The sequence below is a fragment of the Chlamydomonas reinhardtii genome, chromosome 16, assembly GCF_000002595.2.
Source record: "Chlamydomonas reinhardtii strain CC-503 cw92 mt+ chromosome 16, whole genome shotgun sequence".
Classification (NCBI taxonomy): Eukaryota; Viridiplantae; Chlorophyta; class Chlorophyceae; order Chlamydomonadales; family Chlamydomonadaceae; genus Chlamydomonas; species Chlamydomonas reinhardtii.
The window spans coordinates 6,315,407-6,333,631 of record NC_057019.1 but is presented as its reverse complement, the minus strand read 5'-3'; the positions used below and the strand labels follow the sequence as shown (position 1 = coordinate 6,333,631).

Genomic DNA, 18,225 nt, shown 5'->3' with positions numbered 1-18,225 from the left:
CGAATGGGGCGCCCGCTCAACAGTCTCCTCTGCAGACCCTAGCCTACACAGACCTTCACAAGTCGTTGTCCGCACACTATTGAACCTAAAGTTGCGTATAGCTTCTCCACGAGGCGTGTCGCCCTTCAGTGCGGATCATTTCAGGCCTCGACACCCTTCTCGGGCCTCCAGCTAAGTCATAGTCGTTAGCCGGGGTCACCAGGAACCATGAGCGAACGTCCAGACCGCCCACTCTTCATTGGGTGAGTTGCGGGCACCGCGGGGTCTTGTCTTCCTTTTGACTGCCGACCCTAACCCCATCTCCGCTACTTTCCGGCTTGATTTGGACCCTCAGGAATTTTGAAGTGAGTATCAAGCACTGGGCAACTGTCGAGCGTGTCCTGCCGCGAGTGTGTTGAGGAATGAGGACCCTGAGGACATGCCTGAGCGCTGCACGGTGTCTCAAGGAGTGTCTCTTGCACATGCAGTATGAAGCCGAGGAGCGTGACATCGTCCGGCTTATGGAGAAGTACGGTGAGTTGCAATCGGACCTCTGCACCCGTGGCCGTGGGAGACGAACGGCAACTGCGGCTGTGCGGCATCCTGTGCGCCTGCTCGCCCTCCTGTATGTGCCACGCTGAGCGTGCTCACTTCGCTTACCTCCCCGTACAGGCCCGGTGGAGAAGATCGACATGAAGCAAGGCAAGCGGGAATGCGCTGAACTGGACGTTAGGGTGCCAGCCCAAGCACCAGGGCTCGCAGGCCTGCGTTGAGAGCTTAGGGGTATGACGTTTGCCCGCCTTGACGGCAGCCGCGGCTCCTCAACAGGCTCCTCACCCAACTGCCGGGCTGAGTACGCTCATGGCGTATCCGGATTGCGCACCTGACGGCCTGTGACCTGCCTTGTGCCATCGGCTGTCAGCGCCGTCTGACCAACCGCGCCAGATGACCAACCCCAGCACTGCCACCGACAACCAAACCCACCATCATGGCAACGCTAGTCCAACCCGACCACCGCCAACGCGCGGCAACATATGTCGGCAACCTCACCCACGCACGCGTTTTGATGGCAACCCTGTCCACCAACGGCAGTGCCCTCCATTGCCAACACGACAATCACTGCTTCTCACTGCCACAAGCTGCTACGGTACCATGCACGCACACCCCGACCCCGACCCCCTAAGTAGGACAGGCCAGGTGTGTTAACATGGGGCTGATTGCCCAACAGCACTTGTCGGAACAGCGCCTCCTGCATTGAGCCACGGCGCTTGCGGAGGGTCCTCCCATGGGACAGCCAGTTAGGCGCCGGGGCATGGCAGACTCCCGGCCCTCAGCACTTCACGCCACCTGTGCGGCCGGCGAGGCCAGGCGTGGCCATTCGTCGCCCGCTGTCTGCCACCGCGTTAGCATCACCTAATCACTTGGGAAGCATGCTTTGGCACAATCGGTGGCTAGTGCGATGCCGCACCGCCCAACCAAAGCTGCAGCCATTGGCTGGGATCTGAACCTTCCGTCGCTCCCCTTCCCGCTCTCCCCCCAGGCTACGCTTTCGTGTGCATGCGTTACAAGGAGGATGGCGATGTGGCCATCCGCAAGCTGGACCGGACGGAGTGGGGCTACAAGAAGCGCATGCTGAAAGTCGAGTGGGCACAGGTGCGCATGGCAGGCGACGCCAGGGCACGTAGCGAGGCACGGCATGCTCGCTGCTGCAACCTGTGTGCCCCTGGAATGGCTTGGCCTGCAGACGAGTGACGCTTAAACTTGCTGCAACACCGCCGTCCATTGCAGAAATCGGAGGCGGACCGCAAGCGTGACACCAAGCCCTCGCGCACGCTCTTTGTGGTGAACTTTGACGTGCGCCGCACCACAGAGCGCGACATTGAGCGCTATTTTGGCCGCTTCGGCCGCCTGACGCGCGTGCAGGTGCGGCTAGCAACTGGCGTCAGAAGGGCCCAGCCGTGCTCAGCACTGCGGCCCGCGTGTGCCAATTTTCCATCTGCGGTCCCCCAGCTCCCGCTGTCGCTTACACACACACACACACACACCAATCCCCTTATCTTTGTCTTTGTAATACAGATCAAGAAGAGCTACAGCTTTGTGCAGTTCCAGAACGTGGAGGACGCCATCAAGGCCATGGAGCGGGCCAACGGCGCCCAGATGGAGGGCCGCACCCTGGCTGTGGAGTACGTGCAGGTAGGCACGGGCAAGCCGGGCCGTGATGGTGACGTACCGGATTGTGATGTGCCGCATCGTCACCGCACCGTCTCAGAGTTTTCCAGGGTGCAATCGAGCATGAGCACTGTTGCGGCGTGGGATATAGCCGTCCATATTGATTTGCTTCGTATTGATTTTCTGTATCCTCGCTCGAGATGTCCTGACTTGGCGACACCGCCCCCTGCCCGCCGACCAGAACGAGGACCCTAATGTGCGCCTGGTGGAATACGGGCGTGGCGGCAGCGGTGATCGGGACGGCGGCCGGGGTAGGGACGAGCGTGGGGGCGGCGGCCGCTACAGGTGCGATGGGTTCAACACTGTGGGTTGCGTAGTCTTTCTAAGCCCTGATATCTGTGGAGCAAGGACAATCTTGCTGAACAACATAGCGTAGACAGAACAGTTTAAGAAAGCGTGGAGCTCGCAATCTGTGCACGTGCACTCACCCAGATCTCACACATGCATTCACCATGCAGGTCTCGCTCCCGGTCGCGGTCGCGTGACCGGTATCGGAGGTCTCCGGAGCGCAGCCCGCCGCGCTACGAGCGGCGCGCCTCGCCGCCGCCGCGTCGGGACAGCCGCAGCCCGCCGCCGCGGGAGCGTTCGCCGCCTCCCCGCCGTGGCGTCAGCCGCAGCCCCCCGCCGCGGGAGCGCTCTCCCCCGCCCCGCCGTGGCGCCAGCCGCAGTCCCCCGGCTGCGGAGCGCCGCGCATCGCCGCCGCCTCCGCGCCGGAGCAGCCGCAGCCCCCCGCCCCGGGAGCGGTCCCCCAGCTACGACCGCTGATTCGGCTCAGGATTTCGCAACGTGGGGAGGCCTGTAGAGCTCGGAAGCAGTTCGGATGCGGCTCATGTATGAGTGTACCTAATTTTGCGTGAATGTTGGCGGAGATGCATGAACGCAGCAAGTACGGTGTGAAACGTCCGGGCAGTGCAGTGAATGCATCCATTCATGCATGTACTGGGGGCTGACGACTGGATAATACAATAATGTAGACGGGACTCGACCTGGTGCCGGCAGGCGCAAGCCTGCCCACCGCGCGGCATTAAGCCTGCGCTGGACGTGACGTACAAGGTTGTTCTTGACAGCCGGTTGCGGTCACGACACGTCTAATGTAACACGATACAGCCCTCATGCTCTGGCGTCTTGCCTGCACAGGGTGGGCTGGCATGTCTGGGCGCGTCCAGCGCGTCACGGCCACGCGAGAGCTGAAGGGCCGCTGGCGCCGAAGAGCCGTCGTGGCTCCGACGAGGTCGGTGCTCTCCAACTCTCGGTCTCGATGATGTACGCGAATGGTAGTAGTGTAGCAGTGACTATCCAAGACATTACAAGCAAAATGAACTTACGCCTGGGCCTGCTAGAAGAATTGCTAGATGGGCAGATCTAATGTGCATTTCTTCAACAGCGAGCGCCCCTAGACCCCGGACCTGCATTGCATTTGTACCCTTCTATATACTTGAATAGGTTGTGCCCTACTTATCTAGATCTAACACATTCTTGTGCACCATCGTCTTGGCTTGCACATTCGGTCAATCAAATCCGTGCTCCTTTTTTCACCCCAGCCCCGACCCAAGCTGTGTAAGAATGCCCAACAAGGCCCCCGCTCTGCCCGCTCGCAAGGTGGCGGGAGGGCGACGCACTGCCGCTGCGCACACTCGCCAGCTTCCCATCCTTGAAGCACAGACTGTGACGCTGGAGGATGGAACTGAGGTAAACTCCTTCTGTGCTTCGCGGGGGTCACAATTGGGTGCGTGAGGGCGACGACATGGTCGCTCGACATCTCGCTGAGCGTCCGATGCGCGCCCTGCAGCCCCGCATAGCGCCTCGCGTCTTGCATTTGCTGGAGATGTGGTCTAATAAAAGCTTTGTTGCACTTGCCGCGCAAAGATTCACGTGACCCTGATCCGCAGCGCCGTCCGCCAGCCCGGCACCCGAGCACCTGCTGATTTTAGGGATGCACTGCGCGCTTCCCAACTGATGCAGGTGCCCATCAAGATCCCCCCTGGCATGCCGGCGGCCCAGGCCCAGGCGCTGGTTGCTTACCTGAAGTCCAACCCTGCGGCTGCCAAGGTGCGCCCGCGGTGGGCTGACTACAGAGACAGGCTGGCATAGATCTGCGACCCGTACCTGGCCGAGACCCTGTGTTGCACATGTTGGCCGGCCCCCTATCCAACACGCGCGCCTTTGCCGTGCGGCTGCTGCCCTCCACAGGCGGCTTACGAGCACGCTCAGAAGGTGATGAAGACCCCCGGCATGGCCGGCGCCTTCGCCAACATGTCGGTAAGCCGGGGCCGCGGCGGGCTGCTTCTGCCGGCATTGCGACAGCAACCACGACACCCTGTTGGAATCCAGCGACGTGATGCGTATCTTGGCGTAGCAAGAGCATGGGCTCAGGCTGCCTCCCAATGCCCCTGGCTTGTACGCTCGCTTGCACGCTGTGTACCAGCCATCCCAGAGGAGCCGTGGCCTCACCTCACTGTTGTCCCGCCCCTTCCGTGCTGCTACACACACCAACACACACATTCACACTCCAGGCGCCCCAGAACCCGGTGATGATGGAGCGGCTCAACCTGCTGAAGGACGATCCGGAGCTGAAGGACATGTTCGAGGACATGAAGACCAACGGCGCCGACGCCTTCCAGAAGTGGGTTATCGCGACTGGCGACTGGGATAACAGGGATCCCGCGGCACTAGCCCCACAGCAAATCCATCACCGCAAGCTCCAAGCTAACTTTGTTATCCCACGGGCCACTCGCAACTCGCGCTGCCCAGGTACTGGGACGATACCGACCTCATGCTCAAGATCAGCCGCAAGCTCCGCGAGCTCAATGTGGACGGCGCCCCCGCCCCGGAGGCCCCCGCCTCGGCGGAGGGCGCGCCCGCGCCCGCCAAGAAGGTGCGCCGCTGCGGTATGGCAGTCATGGCTCGGGTGTCTGTGCGCTGTGAGGAGTGTGGCCATGGTTTGCCAGATTGGGGACAGTGAATGTACTTTTCTGTTTCGGCGCGGGGAATGTATAAATGTTTTGTGCTATCTCGGTGCGGCCACTGAACCCGTCACATGTGCCTTTTGCCCCCCCCCCTTAGCTGATTGAGAACCTGCACGACGCCGCCAAGCACGGCGACATGGAGGCCGCCACCCGCCTCATCGAGGAGGGCGCGGACGTGAACGCGCTGGTGCGTGCGCTGCAAGCCTCGAATGGGGTTTCTGCATCAACCCCAATCCCAAACCGGGGGGCGTCGTGTGCGCTGAGAGTTTGGAGTGTATTGCCGGCACCGCCCGACGAAACCGGCGGGGCTATTCAGTCAGGTGCTTGGTTAAAGAGGCAGTGCGAACGGCAGCTGGGAGCCTAGCTGGCGCGCGGACCGAGTTTCCTGCCTGTGGGTTTGTGTGTGTGTGTGACCGCCCGTGACAGAACGACCGCGGCATCTCGGCCCTGGGCGTGGCGGTGGGCTTCAACCGCCTGGAGGTGGTCAAGCTGCTCATTGCCGCGGGCGCCGACCTCACATTCCGGGACCCCAAGAAGAACTCCCTCATGCACTACGCCGCCGGTGAGCGGGGCGCGCGATGGGTGCGATGGCGCGGGTGCTATTATGGTTTGCGACTGCTCCGAAGTCGTACGGCGCTCCGTTCGCTGCACACCGTACATCCCAGCCTGCCCGAAGCACACACACCAGCCCACACAGACACGCAAGCCCACGCGCACACAGGCACTAATGAGGCTATGGCATCCGCTTGTACTGTGTTGTTACACATGCAGGCTACGGCCGTATGGCCATTGCCAAGGCGCTGCTGGGCGCCGGCGCGGAGCTCAGCGCGCAGAACGACGCCAAGCAGACGCCCGCGGATGTGGCCAAGCTCAACGGCGAGGTGGGCGCAGCAGGGCCAGGGGAGGGTACGGCAGACGTGGTGTGGTGGGGCCGGGCAGGCCGGGCCGGGCCGGGGCGGGACACTGCGCGCGTGCGTGCGTGCGTGCGTGAGGAATGGTGGAGGCGGACTTCCCATGACGTGTTGGAAGGGCGGAGGTCGATCAGTGCTGGGGCCTGGGGCACCAGAGGGAGAGAGGGCGGCCAGGCGATCGGCGCCCATCCTAACGTCTGGTCTCCATAGCTCATAACAACACCCGACCATTGTTTGGGACCTGCAGAAGGAGATGGTCAAGTTCCTGAACGACAAGAGCAAGGACACCGCCAAGGCGCCCGCTGCCGCCGAGGCGTCCGCATAAGCGCCTGTTTGCGTCGGGATTGTGTCTGCCGCTCTGGAGACGTTTGTGTGTGCGCGATGCTCGGGGAAGTGCGAATGCGTGCGGCACGCGGCTTGCGGTGTGTTTGCAATGCATGCGGCACGCGGCTTGCAGTGCGTGCGGCACGTGGCTTGCGGTGTGTTGGTCCGGAACGGACGCGTGTTTTGCCGGTCCTGCACATCCCGGCCATAGTTGTTGGGTTTGCTACACCGAGTCCCATCGCGTGAGCGAATTGTTTTGAGAGGCTTATTTTCATGTTTGCTTTCTTCCGCATGCAGAGCTGCCCGGAACGCGAGGGGTCAGATTGCTTGGGCTCACCTGTTCACATACTAAGACTCGCGTACGGGGTTTCTAGGTAGGCCTTCTTTAGATGAGCGGTTAGAAGTTGAACTCAAGCTAATGACGAGTGTTGCGGACACGAATGCGTACGTAGACCAGAGCGGATGGCGGAGTGGGCTTGCAGGCGGCACGGCAAGCTGTATTGTGCGGTATGTGCGCTATTATCGAACTGTGTGCGTGAGCAGTCAACAAAAGCTCAGCGGAGGCGGCTGGCATGTGTTGTGTGTGCCTGGTCCTGACTATGATTTGACGTACAGACGGATCGTCGTGGTGAGGGCAGGTGAGAGCGCCTTGCATGCAGTGTCCAATTACGTGAGGGAATGAGGGAGGGGCGCACAACGCCACAGACAATCAGACATAACAGCATTCTTTCACAGATGGCACCGCTGTATAAAGTCGGAAACTTATAGCACCCGCTGCAGGTGTGCAACTATGCAGTAGAGACTGTAACATCCCTTTGATGACTCTTTTGAAGCCTGCCGTAACCTGACATTCCAGATCTACGGCCTGTGGCATCTGTGTTGCATTGGGGCGCCAGAGCCCAGAGCAAGCGAACTCAGCACAAACGCTATTTGGACACTTCCCACTTGGGAGCCGTCCCGTCCGTTAGCGGGTCAGTGCCGTTGTGTCATGCCAGCGATGCCAGGGAACCCTCTGGGGCCCTTGACAAAACAACAGCTAACGTACAATGCTGTACACCTTGCATCGCGTTGCGCTCTGCACCTCTCTTTCAGAGGTGCTCTCCTTCTCCCACATCTTCCTTCCTTGAAGCACCTATGGCCAGGCTACCGCCTCTCGCCTGCCTCACCACGGATCCCTGGCTGCAACATACCGGTATCCTGCGTGCACACACTTGGCCAACGGCATCACGCCCGTGTCACGCGAGCCCATCACGTGTCACGCGAGCCCATCACGTATCACGCGAGCCAGCTAGTCGCTTCAGGCTTCAATCTGCCGAAGCAGACCTCACTAGGGCACATCCAGCTATACAGCCTACAGCCAGCTCTACCGCCTCACCACACGGACACCGGCCGGCACGCACCGGCATCCTGCATGCAACTTGTTGGCTTTCTTCACCTCCACCGTGCCTGTCACGGAAACGAAAGAGTTTCCCTTAAGGCTTCAGCCTGCCGAAGCAGGTAGCAGTTATCTCACGTGGGTAAGCCCATGCCCACTCTCCGCAAGCTTAGCCCATCTGCGTGCAGGCTGCCACACGTCTGGAGTTGCCCGCGTCTACGGCAGTCCGCGCGCTGCCGACTCATGCTGCCATGCAAGCCAACGGGCTGGCAAACGGTACCACCGGGCGGTCCCCCTCATGCCGTCATGCGTGCTGTACAAGTGCAGCGCAGCCTATCGCGGTCAGCAGTACACAAGAGGCACACAACTCGCAGACTGCACAGTTTAGAGGACCCTCACTGCCCGAGATACCGCATCGCTCCGTCTCAATCTTTACTAGTCACATCGGTCAACAAGTCGTGCCCGAGCGCACATCTCTTACATCAGCATGTTCGAGAGATGCTCCACGCCAATGGCACCATGTCCATCCAGCCATCACCGGCGGCTGGTGTCATACAGCAGCAGCGGCCGCAGCTTGCGCGCGTTGACGCCGTTGCTACGTGTCTGCGCGCTCGAGACCGGCAGCCCCAGCGTGTGCCGCACGCCGCGCCGCGAGTTGATGGCCACCTGCAAAGTGAGGGCCAGGTGTGTGTGTGGGGGGGCGAGTCGAGAGGCGGGTGAGGTGTAGGTGGCGGCAGCACGGGCTTGGTGCGGTCTAGGTGGCAGCAGCAGGTGTGCGGGGGCCAGGTAATGAGCTATCGTACATCCTTCGCACCCGAGAGCCCCTCCCCGCTTGTTGGCTGCGGCCGGCCCCCACTCCAGGCTGTACCCACCTCCTCAAGCACGTTCTCGCGCACTTGGCGCTTCAGCGTGTCGCCCGTCACGAAGTTGGCCTCGATGTAGGCGGTGACCTTCTGGATGTACGAGTCTTTGACGTCCTTGACCTGTGGGTTTGGCGCGGCACGTAAAGCCGGTGATGCCGTGATCCTGGTTTCCTAAGCATGAGACTTTGAGCCCCCAACCCCGCCCCAACCCCGCCCCCGCCCCAGCCTCAGCCCTGGCGCCGGCCCCGGCCCCCGCCGCCGACCCCGCTCCCTCGCCAGCCAGCCCCCGCAAGCCTACGGCCACTACACGAGCGCACCTTGAGATCCTTGCTGATGCCACATGCCTGCATGCACCCATCAGCGCACAGCGTTAGCCAGTGTCTCTGGGAGCGAGAGTAGAGGGGCAACCCCACGACTGGGGGGCTGACAAGGTCACATACGCATGCGCACCTCGGACACGGCGAGGCTGGTGGATTTCCCCAGACCGAACACGCGCGCTAGTGCTATATGAAACGTTGCATGCGGGAACAGCGCCACGCGCTGGATTTGTGCCATCGGACAAGGAGCCTTCGCGGCCCACGCAGGCCGCTATATTAGTTGAAAATGTGCGGTGTATAGGTTGCTGCGTTGAGCAGAAGTGCCGTCTGATGGAACAGCTGCAAGTGTCAAAAGCCCACTGGTAGAACTACTGTTGGTGAGGAAGATATAAAACAAGGTCTCTATGTGTAGCTTTTACGTTAAAACATGGCAAGGGCAAGCAGCACGGTGTGCGGGTTTCGGGTCTGAATCGGTCCGATGCGAGCCCCGACACCCCGATTGGGCTTCCCTCACGCTGAATGCAGCTCCCTTGTTGCCTACTTGCTACTGCATACCCTTACACCTGACAATCTTGACGCAACCTGCTACGATGGGCATTCTTAAATTTACGCTCTTCAATATTGCGCTGTCCTCGTTCGCCCTAGGCGCTCTTAAAAGCCGTGGTGCCATCACTGTCAAGCCTGAGCAAATCAAGAATGAGTACGTGCGCTACGCTTTCGTCTCGATGACATCGTTGGGCGAGAGCGCGTACGTCTCCTCTACAAACTTCATCGCCTCGCTAAACCAGAAGCCGAAATAGACACGCGTGGAGCAAGTCGAGCATGTTGGAAGGACCTGGAAAAGGTGGCGGTTTTGGCGCGCTTGGGCTGGCTGGCTGAGGCTGGCGCGCTGGGCAGCAGTGCGGGCTGCTGGCTGCCCCGTGGCGCATGGTTCGCTCAAATGCTGCCATGTGTGGCCTAGGTGAAGATGGGTAATCTGCGTGTGTGCCAAGGGATGGCAGGAGACTTGAACAGTGGCGTTGCCAGGGTGTGTGGAGGGGCACGAATGCAGCGTGCAACCAAGCGTTGCGCTTTGACGCCTGCGAGTTGTACCTACTGGTTGACTGGCGAGGTTGTACCTTCCACTGCAGGTTTTGCATTGTGACAATGATGAGAGCACTGCGCAGGAGTGGCTGTTGTGATGCGTGAGCAAAAGGATTGTCTGCTGGTGTCATCCAAGCACATGAGCTGGGGCCTGATGCCCGAGCGGGGCCCGACCGGCACATACGGTAGCACGAGTACTTCATAATGATTGTAACACAAAGCAGGATGCAGTTGACCCCCGGTGCGCACATGCACGTAATGGTGATGCACGTGCTCCCCGACAGGACCAGGGCTGATGCGTGGGTTCGCGCCCAGCAGTGATTGCAGCTGGCAGCTAACCAACCAGCTAGCATCTCCCCAGCATCTCGGCCCCACGTGTGTGATGCTGGTCGCGCCTTTCAGGGGAGTCGCCGGGACATCGCCGTGCATACCGGCAGCACGAGAGTTAGCTCGCCCCCTGTCCGCACCGGGCGCAGGGGTGCCTTCACTTTCCCTTGCTATCTCGAGCAGTTGGCCAATCGCCATCAGCGCCGCCTTGCTGAATGATTGCAGCTGGCACAGCATTTAACGCTGCATCAGCAACACACCGGCAGCAGCGCTCCAGTACCTCAATGCCTCGGACACCTAAACGGGCCAACACGGCCAGCCTTTCAGCCTAGCACCATTCCACAGAGTTCCCAACCGGCAATCAAGCTTGATTGACGGTTGGAACACACACTTGGGTGAGTCAAGATGGGGCCACTACCGCACGCGCCCATCTCCTGCCGCCGCAGCCGCCTTCTCTCCACATGCCTTGTTTTCACACCAGTACACCACCCACACATCCACACACCACACCTTGTGGTTGTCACAGGCTCGCCCCCGCCATCGCTACCTGGGCAGCCTCACATTATGGCCAGCAATCCGCCGCCGCCGCCACCGGCCTTGCGTGCAAAGTACGACAACTTCGACGGCGAAGGCGGCGCCGCTTCCATTGCAGCCGCAGCCGGCGCGCCGCCCGGCGAAGCAGCGGCTCCCAGCGCAACACCCGCGGCTCCTCCTTCGGCGGCGCCGCCGCCGCCACGATCGCCGCCACCGCTGACGCGACCCCTTGCGCTGCCTCCGGCGGGTGCCGCCGCCATATTCCAGGAGAGGTACTGCTGAGTCGGATGCATGGGGCTATCGCTGGAGGCGCACGTGTTGGCAGTGCCGGCGGCGGCCGCATTGGGGCCGGCAGGCTCAGCAGCGGCTGCCGCCGCCGCCGCGGCGGCGCCGCCACGCGTCCGCATGGATCCTGACGTCAGCAGGGCTGCTCCGCCAGTGGCGAAACGTGTGGAAGCGTGGGCGGCGCCCGACCCGGCGAACTTGCTTGGCGGCAGGCCGCTGTGATGAGTGGCAGTAGCGAATTCGATGGTGCTGCTACTGCCGGCTCCGCCCCCGCTGGTGCTGCTGCTACTGCCGGTCGCGGGCTTGTCGGGCTCCTTGCGGTTGGCCATGTGTGACATAACGGCGCTCCAGAACAGCTGCAGCAGGCGGGTAGCGGTGGGTTGCAAGGATTGGTACAGAGAAGGGTAGCGTGGTAGACAGCAGGTGTGGGTGGGCAATTGCAGCGGGTGGGTGTGACCGGCGGTACAGCACGGTCGGGTATGGTTTTGGTTGCTGCCCTGTTCTGTACGACCAGCGGCGCCGTGTCAGCCCTACAGTACTGCCCTGCATGCCGTACCGCACCGCTGTGTCGTACACACACACACACACTCACCGCCACGATGTTTACATACAGGATGCGCTGCTCGGGCGGCACGAACTTGAAGTTGATGACGTTGGCTGCGGCGGACGGAGGGGGGCAGGACACGGCACGACACGGGTGGGTGAGTTTGGGTGAGCGAGGAGAGGCAGTGGTGTGGACGAGGTAGGAGCGCCGTGAGCTGGAAGCCACGAAACGGCCCGACCAGCCGCAGCAATTAACGACACACACACACACACACACACACACACACGCACGCACGCACGCACGCACGCACGCACGCACGCACGCACGCACGCATGCACGCACACGCACGCACACACACACACACACACACACACACACACACACACACACACGCACGCACGCACGCACGCACGCACACACACACAGCGCGTGTTGTTGTACTTGTGCTCTTGAACAAATACCTACACACCTACGCACACACAACCGCATGCCCATGCGTCAACGTTTTCCCTGTGTGCTGCTCCCCAGTCAACAAAACGCCGCACCCGCGGGCCACAGCAGGTAGTTCATGGCCATGGTGGGGCCCCACTTGGCGGCCACCGCGGCGCGGGCCTCCGCCGCGCTGCCGCCCTCCAGCAGCCGGAAGCCCCAGAAGAACAGCGCCGTGCCGGCAGGGGACTGCGCGCGTGCCGGTAGGGAGGGGAGGGAGGGAGGGGAGGGAGGGGAGGGAGGAGAGGGAGGGTAGGGGAGGCGGTGGCTTGGGGTTGGGCGAGCAGGTGCAGCACTCCACTGCGGCCGGCGCGTGCCCCACTCTGGGATGGTAATACATTACATGCCGCCCACACACACATAAACTCTTACTCACCATGAGCAGTTGGTCCAGCAGCAGTTTGGTGAGCACGGCGGCGTTGCTGGTGGGCGCGTGCGGCATCACCCGCTGCGGCAGCACACAGCAGGCAGGCAGGCGGCGCAAAAGGGAGGGAAAAAGCTAAAACAGATGTGGGAAGGGGGAACAGGGTTTGCACGGGCCAGCCGATGACTTGCTTGGGCGGAGGTTGGTGAGCGAGCGGATGGGGGCGCGCACGAACTGAGCAGGGCTACGAGCAGGGTGCTTGGTGCTGTTGCAGCTGCAGACTTGAAAATGCTGCCGAGCTGCTGCGTAACCGCGAACGTAACCGTAACCGTGCCGTACCGTGTCCAGGAGCATGAACCAGTAGTGCGCGATGGGCGTGCCCACACACACGCTCCACAGGCACAGCCGCAGCACCCGACCCGCGTCGTACTTGAACCTGCAGGGTGGCCGTACGTGGTGAGGGCAGAGGTGTGGGCGGTGGTGGTGAGGGCGGCGATGGGGCGGGGCGGTGGTGAGGGCGGCGAGTGCGAGGGCGGGGGCGTAGGAGAGGGCGACGGCGGGGGGCGCGGGGAAGCGGGAGGCGGTCTTGCAGGTGGGGTATGGCCGTATGGCGTCGCTGATCCCTCGCTCCTCAATGCGTGCAAGCGATCCACTCACCCGCTCAGGAAGCCACCCCCGCCGCGGCCGCCGCCGCCGCCGCCACTGCCGCCGCCGTCGCGCCGCGGCAGCAGCGGCCGCTCCCGCTCCTTGCTCTCCCTGTCCTTTGCCGCCCTATAGCCGTCATCCTCATCATGACCGCCCCTGCCGCCGCGCAGGGCACGGAGGCCGCTCGGCGGCTCGGCGGCGACCGCGGCGCCGCCCTCGGTGGGTGTGGTGACGAGCGCATGCGAGGACAGCTGCGCAATCAGGTCGCCCAGGATGGTGCCCACAATGCCTGATGGCGGGGTGGGCGGGAGAGAGGTAGGGTGGGAAACGTGGGGAGGTAGGTAGGGAAGGTGGGCACAGACGGGCTGTGTCGATTGTGGCTGGCTGCGAGTGGTTGGGTGCACGCACATCCATCAATCAATACGCTGCTGCCGCTATCGGTACTAAAGCTCGCTAGCACGCGCACGCACCCGTGGCACACTTGGTCGCCAGCGGCCTCTGCGCCAGTGACGTGGTGTAGGCGGCCCAGAAGGACTGCAGCCCGCGCCGCAGGGCCATTGCGCTGCCCGCCCCTCCCCCACCGCTGACGACACCACCGCCCACACCTGCTGCCCCTGCCCCTGCTGCCCCCAGGCGCCTCGCCCTGCTGCTGCCTTCTCCCTTGGTGCCGCCGCCAGCAAAGGCGGAAGCTCCCCCTTCCGCTGCTGCACCTCCAGTCGCCGCTCGCGCGCCCCCGCCGCTCGCTGCTAGCGCCGCAACGCCGCTGCCACCGCCCAGCCCCACTCCATCACCCGCCGCCGCAGCAGCCGAGTGCGGCCCCAGAAGGTCAGCAATGGTGGTGGCGGTGTTGACGGCGACGGATGAATCTGAATGAAAAGAGGTGCCCCAGGGCGCAAAATGAAGTAATAGGCCCGTGGGTCACAAGTTTGATGCCGGCTCTACAGCTCTCTGCTATATCGTCGTTTTAGATGTTTCCTTTTTCGCGAGGGTGGTGTGTTGCATAAGGGCGTGCATGTGTGTAGTCCTGCCTGGAGCTACCATTGCCGCACATGAGCGCCCATTGGGTGCATTCCTCCGAACCCACATTCGCCCTACACGCAGGAGCTGGCTTGCGTACACACGCTCACAGCTAACGTGAGAGTCAGCTTATATCTCGAAAGTCACCTCGCGTAAGTCCCTCCCGCCAGCCGTGGCAGAGCCGGTCGGCCCCTCCAAGCAAGCGCGGTCTGACAGCCAAGCCACTGAACGATTTTGCGGCCGAACGCTGAGACTGCTCACAAACATTTGTCTTGGCTCATTCTGACCAGCAGGCTTCGCACGGTGAGGATTCCAGCGACGGGCTTTGCAGCAGTCAGCAATTGCCTGTGATCGAGGCCGGGCCACGCTTGCTTGCCCGCCACCGCTCGGAACAAGAGCTGCAGCGCTTGCACCCCAAGCAGTACCCCCAGCAGCAGCAACACGCAAACGCAGAGCGGAGCCGGCGGTGCCATGCCACCAGCAGTAGCAGCGGCTGCAGCAGCGGTGCCGCCGGCTGCGGCTGCTACAGCCCCCCACGCGGCTGGCGCTGGTGACGGCGGCGCGGAATGCGCCGGCGGCAATCTCGTCGGCAGTAGCAGCGCCGCCGGCATCAAGGACAGCAATGGAGGCGGCAGTAGCAGGGCCTTCCAGGGCGGCGGTAGCGGCAGCGGCAGCAGCAGCAGTAGCGGCAGTAGCAGCAGCAGTAGCGGCAGTAGCAGCAGCAGTAGCGGCAGTAGCAGCAGCAGTAGCGGCAGTAGCAGTAGGCGCTGGTTAGCGGTGCGGCAGGCGGCGGCCCTGACACGCAAGAACACTTTGATGAGGTGCGCACGTCCCCGGACTGCCCTGACCGACTGACTGGCTGACTGCATTTGATTGCTTACTTGTTCGCTATGTCGTTTTGCATGGCAGTTGCATTCCTGCCATACGTCTGCAAGTACCACATTTACATACCTTGACACACCAGAGCACCATCGCGCCGCCTCACGGGGTGTGTGCCCACCGCGGCCCGCCGCGTCTTGCGTGCCGTACATACATGCGTGACGCACATGTGAACATGCACGTGCGTGTGCGTACACACACACAGGCTGCGCCAGCCGGGGCTGCTGGTGGGGCAACTGCTCACAGGTAGGGGCGGGTTTGGTGACCGCGTTGTCGGTGACCCAGCACCCGTGACCTGTGCTGCCAACCGCCTCATTGCTGTGTCATCCTGAACGGCGTCGTCTTGCGTGCATCGCACTGCTTCCATGCATACATGCTTTGTATGTTCGCCGCATGCAGTGCAGTGCGGTGCGGTACATGCCGCCTGACGCTTACCACGCCTAGCTAGCCTTCTACCCAACCTAGAGCTCCCTCGCAGCTTGCCATCCGGTCCTGCCGCCCCGGCCCCCCGCCCCAGCCCCCCGCCCCGGCCCCCCGCCCCGGCCCCACGCCCCGGCCCCCCGCGCCGGCCCCACGCCCGCAGGTGTGGCCATGGTGGGTGTGGTGTGGCTTGTGGACGCGGCCATCCGCTACAGCGACTCGGGCTTCGGCGGTCGCGGTGAGGAACGCAGTCCCGGCGCCGTGGCGGTGGGGCCGGTGCCGCTGTGCTCCGCCAGCCCCTTCCTCAAGGCACGTGTGTGCGTGCGTGCGTGTGGGAGAAAGAGTGTGTGCGTGTGTGTTTGTTTCGTACGTGTGCTCGCAACAACCTATTCTCTCCGCACCCCACAACACACGCACCCAACCTCCTCTCCCCACACACCTAATGGGACCGATTGGGCTCGGGCACATGCCTCCACCCCGCCGCACCCAAAACCCGCAGTTCGGCTCCCCATGCTACACGCTGCTCTACTCCCCCGCCGGGGACCCCTGGGTCGAGGCGCTGGTGGCTGGGGTCATGGCCGCCAACAGCCCGCCCATACCGCCAGGCCAGGTGGCGGGCTTCGCCAACGCCAGCCAGGTTGGGGGCGTGTGTGTGTGTGTGGGGGGGGGGGGGGTTCTGTGTGTGTGTTAAAAAACGAAACGAAAGCCCGCCCACACACGCACACACGCACGGGGGGGGGTTCTGTGTGTGTGTGTGTGTGGGGGGGGGGTTCTGTGTGTGTGTGCGTGCGTGTGTGCGTGTGTTTTTGTGTGTTAGTTAAAGAGCACAAGGATTGCATTGCGCAGAGACACTGTATGCAATGCAGAGTTCTTTTTCACGCGCGCGTGTGTGTGTGTGTGTGTGTGCGTGTGTGTGTGGGGGGGTTTCTGTGTGTGTGTGTGTGTGTGCGTGTGTGTGTGTGTGTGTTTATGCGTGTGTGTGCGTGTGTGCGTGCGTGCGTGTGTGTGTGTGTGTGTGCGTGTGCGTGTGTGTGTGCGTGTGCATGTGTGTGCGTGTGCGTGTGCGTGTGCGTGTGCGTGTGCATGTCAGTACGGGCTCTAAACCAGCTGGGAGCACCCCGCAAAAGGTCTGGTAGCGTCACAGCGCGCGTGCAACCAACAGTGCTCGAGCCCCCGGTGCGGGCAATGGTGATGATGCACAGGCACGTCCTCCATGTGGTCGCGGAACGCGCCGTCGTTCCAACACACCTCGGAAGGCCATGACGTGTGTGTGCGCGTGTGTTTTTGTGTGTCAGCTAAGGAGCACATTAAAAATATTGCGCAGAGACAGTGTATGCAATTTTCACGTGCGCGTGTGTGAGGGCGCTCAGTAGCTCACGCACCCACCAGTCTGCTACTGCTGCTACTGCCACCGCTACTGCCGCTGCCACTGCTGCAAACACTACTGCTACTGCTGCTGCTACTGCCCCTCCCCTGCATTCCACTGTGCAGGTTGACGCCTACCTGTGGGACCACCCGCAGACGGTGTTGGCGGCTCTGCACTTCCGCCGCCGCCCCGGCATGCCGGTGCCGCCGCCGCCGCCGCCGCCTCCCTACCCGATAACGCCAGCCGCCAACGCCACCGCAGCCGCAGCCGCACTGCTGGACGATGCCGACCCGCTGGCCAAGCCCAGGGTGCGAGCGCGTGTGTGTGTGTGTGTGTGTGTGTGTGTGTGTGTGTGTGTGTGTGTGTGTGCATTGTGTCTTGACCAAACTCACACCGTGTGCGCGACTTACTCCACGTATGGACATGCACACATTCACCCACATGCGCACAATTGCGCTCGTCAACGCATCGTCAGGAGCTGGCCATGGTGATCCAGACGAATGCCAGCGGTGTTTTCTTCAAGGGCAAGTTCCAGGACCCAAACACCTACATAGCGCTGCCGCTTCAGGTGCGGTGAGGGAGAGGCGGGTCGGGGGAGGGCGGTGCGGGGAAAGGGAGAGGGCACGGCGGGATGGGGGTTCCATGCATGATTGGATCAGAGGAGATGGTGTTGACAGGTTGTTGCAGGGACGGTGTGGGGCGGTACTGGTTGCAACCTATACTCCACATGTTTCGCTTACCTTGGATGCCCTCTGCGATGTTGGGGTTGTGCTCATGCGCCGGCTCGCTAATTCGCTGTCTTGCTCTGCCTGAAGGTGGCGGTTGAGGCGCAGATGGCGCGAATGGCGGTGGCAGGTGAGAATGCAGGCGTGTCACGTGTCACGTGTGACTGTGCAGCGCGGTGACACGCAATTGCTCCATCCTGCCGCGGCTGCGTGCCTTGTTACCCCCCACCCCCCGCTGTACCAATGTCCCTGGCTACAACCGCGCTTCTTCTTAATCAGTCATGAGTGCATCTCCACTCCGTGCGCGGGGTTGTCACGCCCTGCGCGCCACAATCATGCCTCAGCACCGCACCCGCCCATCCGCCCGCCCGCACCTGCGCCCCCTGCCCGCAGACCCCTCCCTGCCCTGGCGCGTGTCGCTCTCCAACTTCCCGCACCCCTCGCTCGCCACCGCCTCCGCCGTGGGTCGCTTCGCGCCCACGTTCCTGCTGGCGGCCGTGATCGTCAACATGGTGGTGCTGCTGACAGCCATGGTGCGGCGTGGTCGTGGGCGTGTGTGTGGGGGGGGGATGTGGGAGGAGGG

The 18,225-nt window shown here is 62.6% G+C and overlaps 6 protein-coding genes across 6 annotated transcripts in view; 4 read left to right on the top strand and 2 right to left on the bottom strand.

Moving 5' to 3' along the window:
- Nucleotides 1-56: 56 nt before the first annotated feature.
- Nucleotides 57-3,317, top strand: CHLRE_16g674250v5 (uncharacterized protein). Its single transcript, XM_001695770.2, has 9 exons — nt 57-242; nt 335-344; nt 468-513; nt 652-681; nt 1,520-1,632; nt 1,768-1,902; nt 2,056-2,172; nt 2,390-2,493; nt 2,667-3,317. The coding sequence occupies exons 1-9, from the start codon at nt 208-210 to the stop codon at nt 2,971-2,973; spliced, it is 897 nt and encodes a 298-aa protein (XP_001695822.2). The 5' UTR covers nt 57-207; the 3' UTR covers nt 2,974-3,317.
- A 320-nt stretch (nt 3,318-3,637) lies between these two features.
- On the top strand, nt 3,638-7,229 carry CHLRE_16g674300v5 (uncharacterized protein). Its single transcript, XM_001695771.2, has 9 exons — nt 3,638-3,897; nt 4,171-4,257; nt 4,399-4,467; nt 4,722-4,831; nt 4,960-5,083; nt 5,272-5,361; nt 5,601-5,736; nt 5,946-6,055; nt 6,333-7,229. Exons 1-9 carry the CDS (start codon nt 3,772-3,774, stop codon nt 6,408-6,410), a joined length of 930 nt encoding a protein of 309 aa, XP_001695823.1. The 5' UTR covers nt 3,638-3,771; the 3' UTR covers nt 6,411-7,229.
- A 5-nt stretch (nt 7,230-7,234) lies between these two features.
- CHLRE_16g674350v5 (uncharacterized protein) lies at nt 7,235-9,384 on the bottom strand. The gene is made up of 4 exons (XM_043071240.1): nt 9,098-9,384; nt 8,965-8,991; nt 8,657-8,767; nt 7,235-8,450 (listed from the first exon to the last, which is right to left on the bottom strand). The coding sequence occupies exons 1-4, from the start codon at nt 9,200-9,202 to the stop codon at nt 8,319-8,321; spliced, it is 375 nt and encodes a 124-aa protein (XP_042916130.1). The 5' UTR covers nt 9,203-9,384; the 3' UTR covers nt 7,235-8,318.
- A 112-nt stretch (nt 9,385-9,496) lies between these two features.
- CHLRE_16g674400v5 (uncharacterized protein) lies at nt 9,497-10,273 on the top strand. The gene has a single exon (XM_043071241.1). It carries the CDS (start codon nt 9,555-9,557, stop codon nt 9,762-9,764), a length of 210 nt encoding a protein of 69 aa, XP_042916129.1. The 5' UTR covers nt 9,497-9,554; the 3' UTR covers nt 9,765-10,273.
- A 211-nt stretch (nt 10,274-10,484) lies between these two features.
- CHLRE_16g674450v5 (uncharacterized protein) lies at nt 10,485-14,366 on the bottom strand. The gene is made up of 8 exons (XM_043071243.1): nt 14,285-14,366; nt 13,706-14,101; nt 13,248-13,524; nt 12,930-13,026; nt 12,603-12,674; nt 12,283-12,415; nt 11,786-11,850; nt 10,485-11,549 (listed from the first exon to the last, which is right to left on the bottom strand). The coding sequence occupies exons 1-8, from the start codon at nt 14,319-14,321 to the stop codon at nt 10,932-10,934; spliced, it is 1,695 nt and encodes a 564-aa protein (XP_042916128.1). The 5' UTR covers nt 14,322-14,366; the 3' UTR covers nt 10,485-10,931.
- Nucleotides 14,367-14,536: 170 nt separating this feature from the next.
- The window catches only part of CHLRE_16g674500v5 (uncharacterized protein), a 12,736-nt gene continuing 9,047 nt past the window's right edge, over nt 14,537-18,225 (top strand). The window contains exons 1-8 of the mRNA XM_043071244.1: nt 14,537-15,073; nt 15,337-15,377; nt 15,715-15,860; nt 16,051-16,188; nt 17,043-17,225; nt 17,393-17,485; nt 17,733-17,772; nt 18,036-18,175. Of these exons, the coding sequence (XP_042916127.1) occupies nt 14,724-15,073; nt 15,337-15,377; nt 15,715-15,860; nt 16,051-16,188; nt 17,043-17,225; nt 17,393-17,485; nt 17,733-17,772; nt 18,036-18,175 (1,131 nt within the window). The 5' untranslated portion in view covers nt 14,537-14,723. The remainder of the gene's footprint in view (nt 15,074-15,336; nt 15,378-15,714; nt 15,861-16,050; nt 16,189-17,042; nt 17,226-17,392; nt 17,486-17,732; nt 17,773-18,035; nt 18,176-18,225) is intronic.

Coding starts and splice junctions, on each gene's coding strand:
- CHLRE_16g674300v5 (XM_001695771.2), top strand. CDS start 3,772: ATGCCCAACAAGGCCCCCGCTCTGCCCGCTCGCAAGGTGGCGGGAGGG. Junction 4,832..4,959: donor GGCGCCGACGCCTTCCAGAA/GTGGGTTATCGC, acceptor CGCGCTGCCCAG/GTACTGGGACGATACCGACC. Junction 5,362..5,600: donor GCGCGGACGTGAACGCGCTG/GTGCGTGCGCTG, acceptor CGCCCGTGACAG/AACGACCGCGGCATCTCGGC.
- CHLRE_16g674450v5 (XM_043071243.1), bottom strand. CDS start 14,321: ATGTGGGTTCGGAGGAATGCACCCAATGGGCGCTCAT. Junction 13,027..13,247: donor GGGGGTGGCTTCCTGAGCGG/GTGAGTGGATCG, acceptor GCCACCCTGCAG/GTTCAAGTACGACGCGGGTC. Junction 12,675..12,929: donor GGTTCATGCTCCTGGACACG/GTACGGCACGGT, acceptor GTGCTGCCGCAG/CGGGTGATGCCGCACGCGCC.
- CHLRE_16g674400v5 (XM_043071241.1), top strand. CDS start 9,555: ATGGGCATTCTTAAATTTACGCTCTTCAATATTGCGCTGTCCTCGTTC.
- CHLRE_16g674250v5 (XM_001695770.2), top strand. CDS start 208: ATGAGCGAACGTCCAGACCGCCCACTCTTCATTGG. Junction 1,903..2,055: donor GCCGCCTGACGCGCGTGCAG/GTGCGGCTAGCA, acceptor TTTGTAATACAG/ATCAAGAAGAGCTACAGCTT. Junction 2,173..2,389: donor TGGCTGTGGAGTACGTGCAG/GTAGGCACGGGC, acceptor CCCGCCGACCAG/AACGAGGACCCTAATGTGCG.
- CHLRE_16g674350v5 (XM_043071240.1), bottom strand. CDS start 9,202: ATGGCACAAATCCAGCGCGTGGCGCTGTTCCCGCATGCAACGTTTCAT. Junction 8,992..9,097: donor CCAGCCTCGCCGTGTCCGAG/GTGCGCATGCGT, acceptor GGGTGCATGCAG/GCATGTGGCATCAGCAAGGA. Junction 8,768..8,964: donor GCATCAGCAAGGATCTCAAG/GTGCGCTCGTGT, acceptor CCAAACCCACAG/GTCAAGGACGTCAAAGACTC.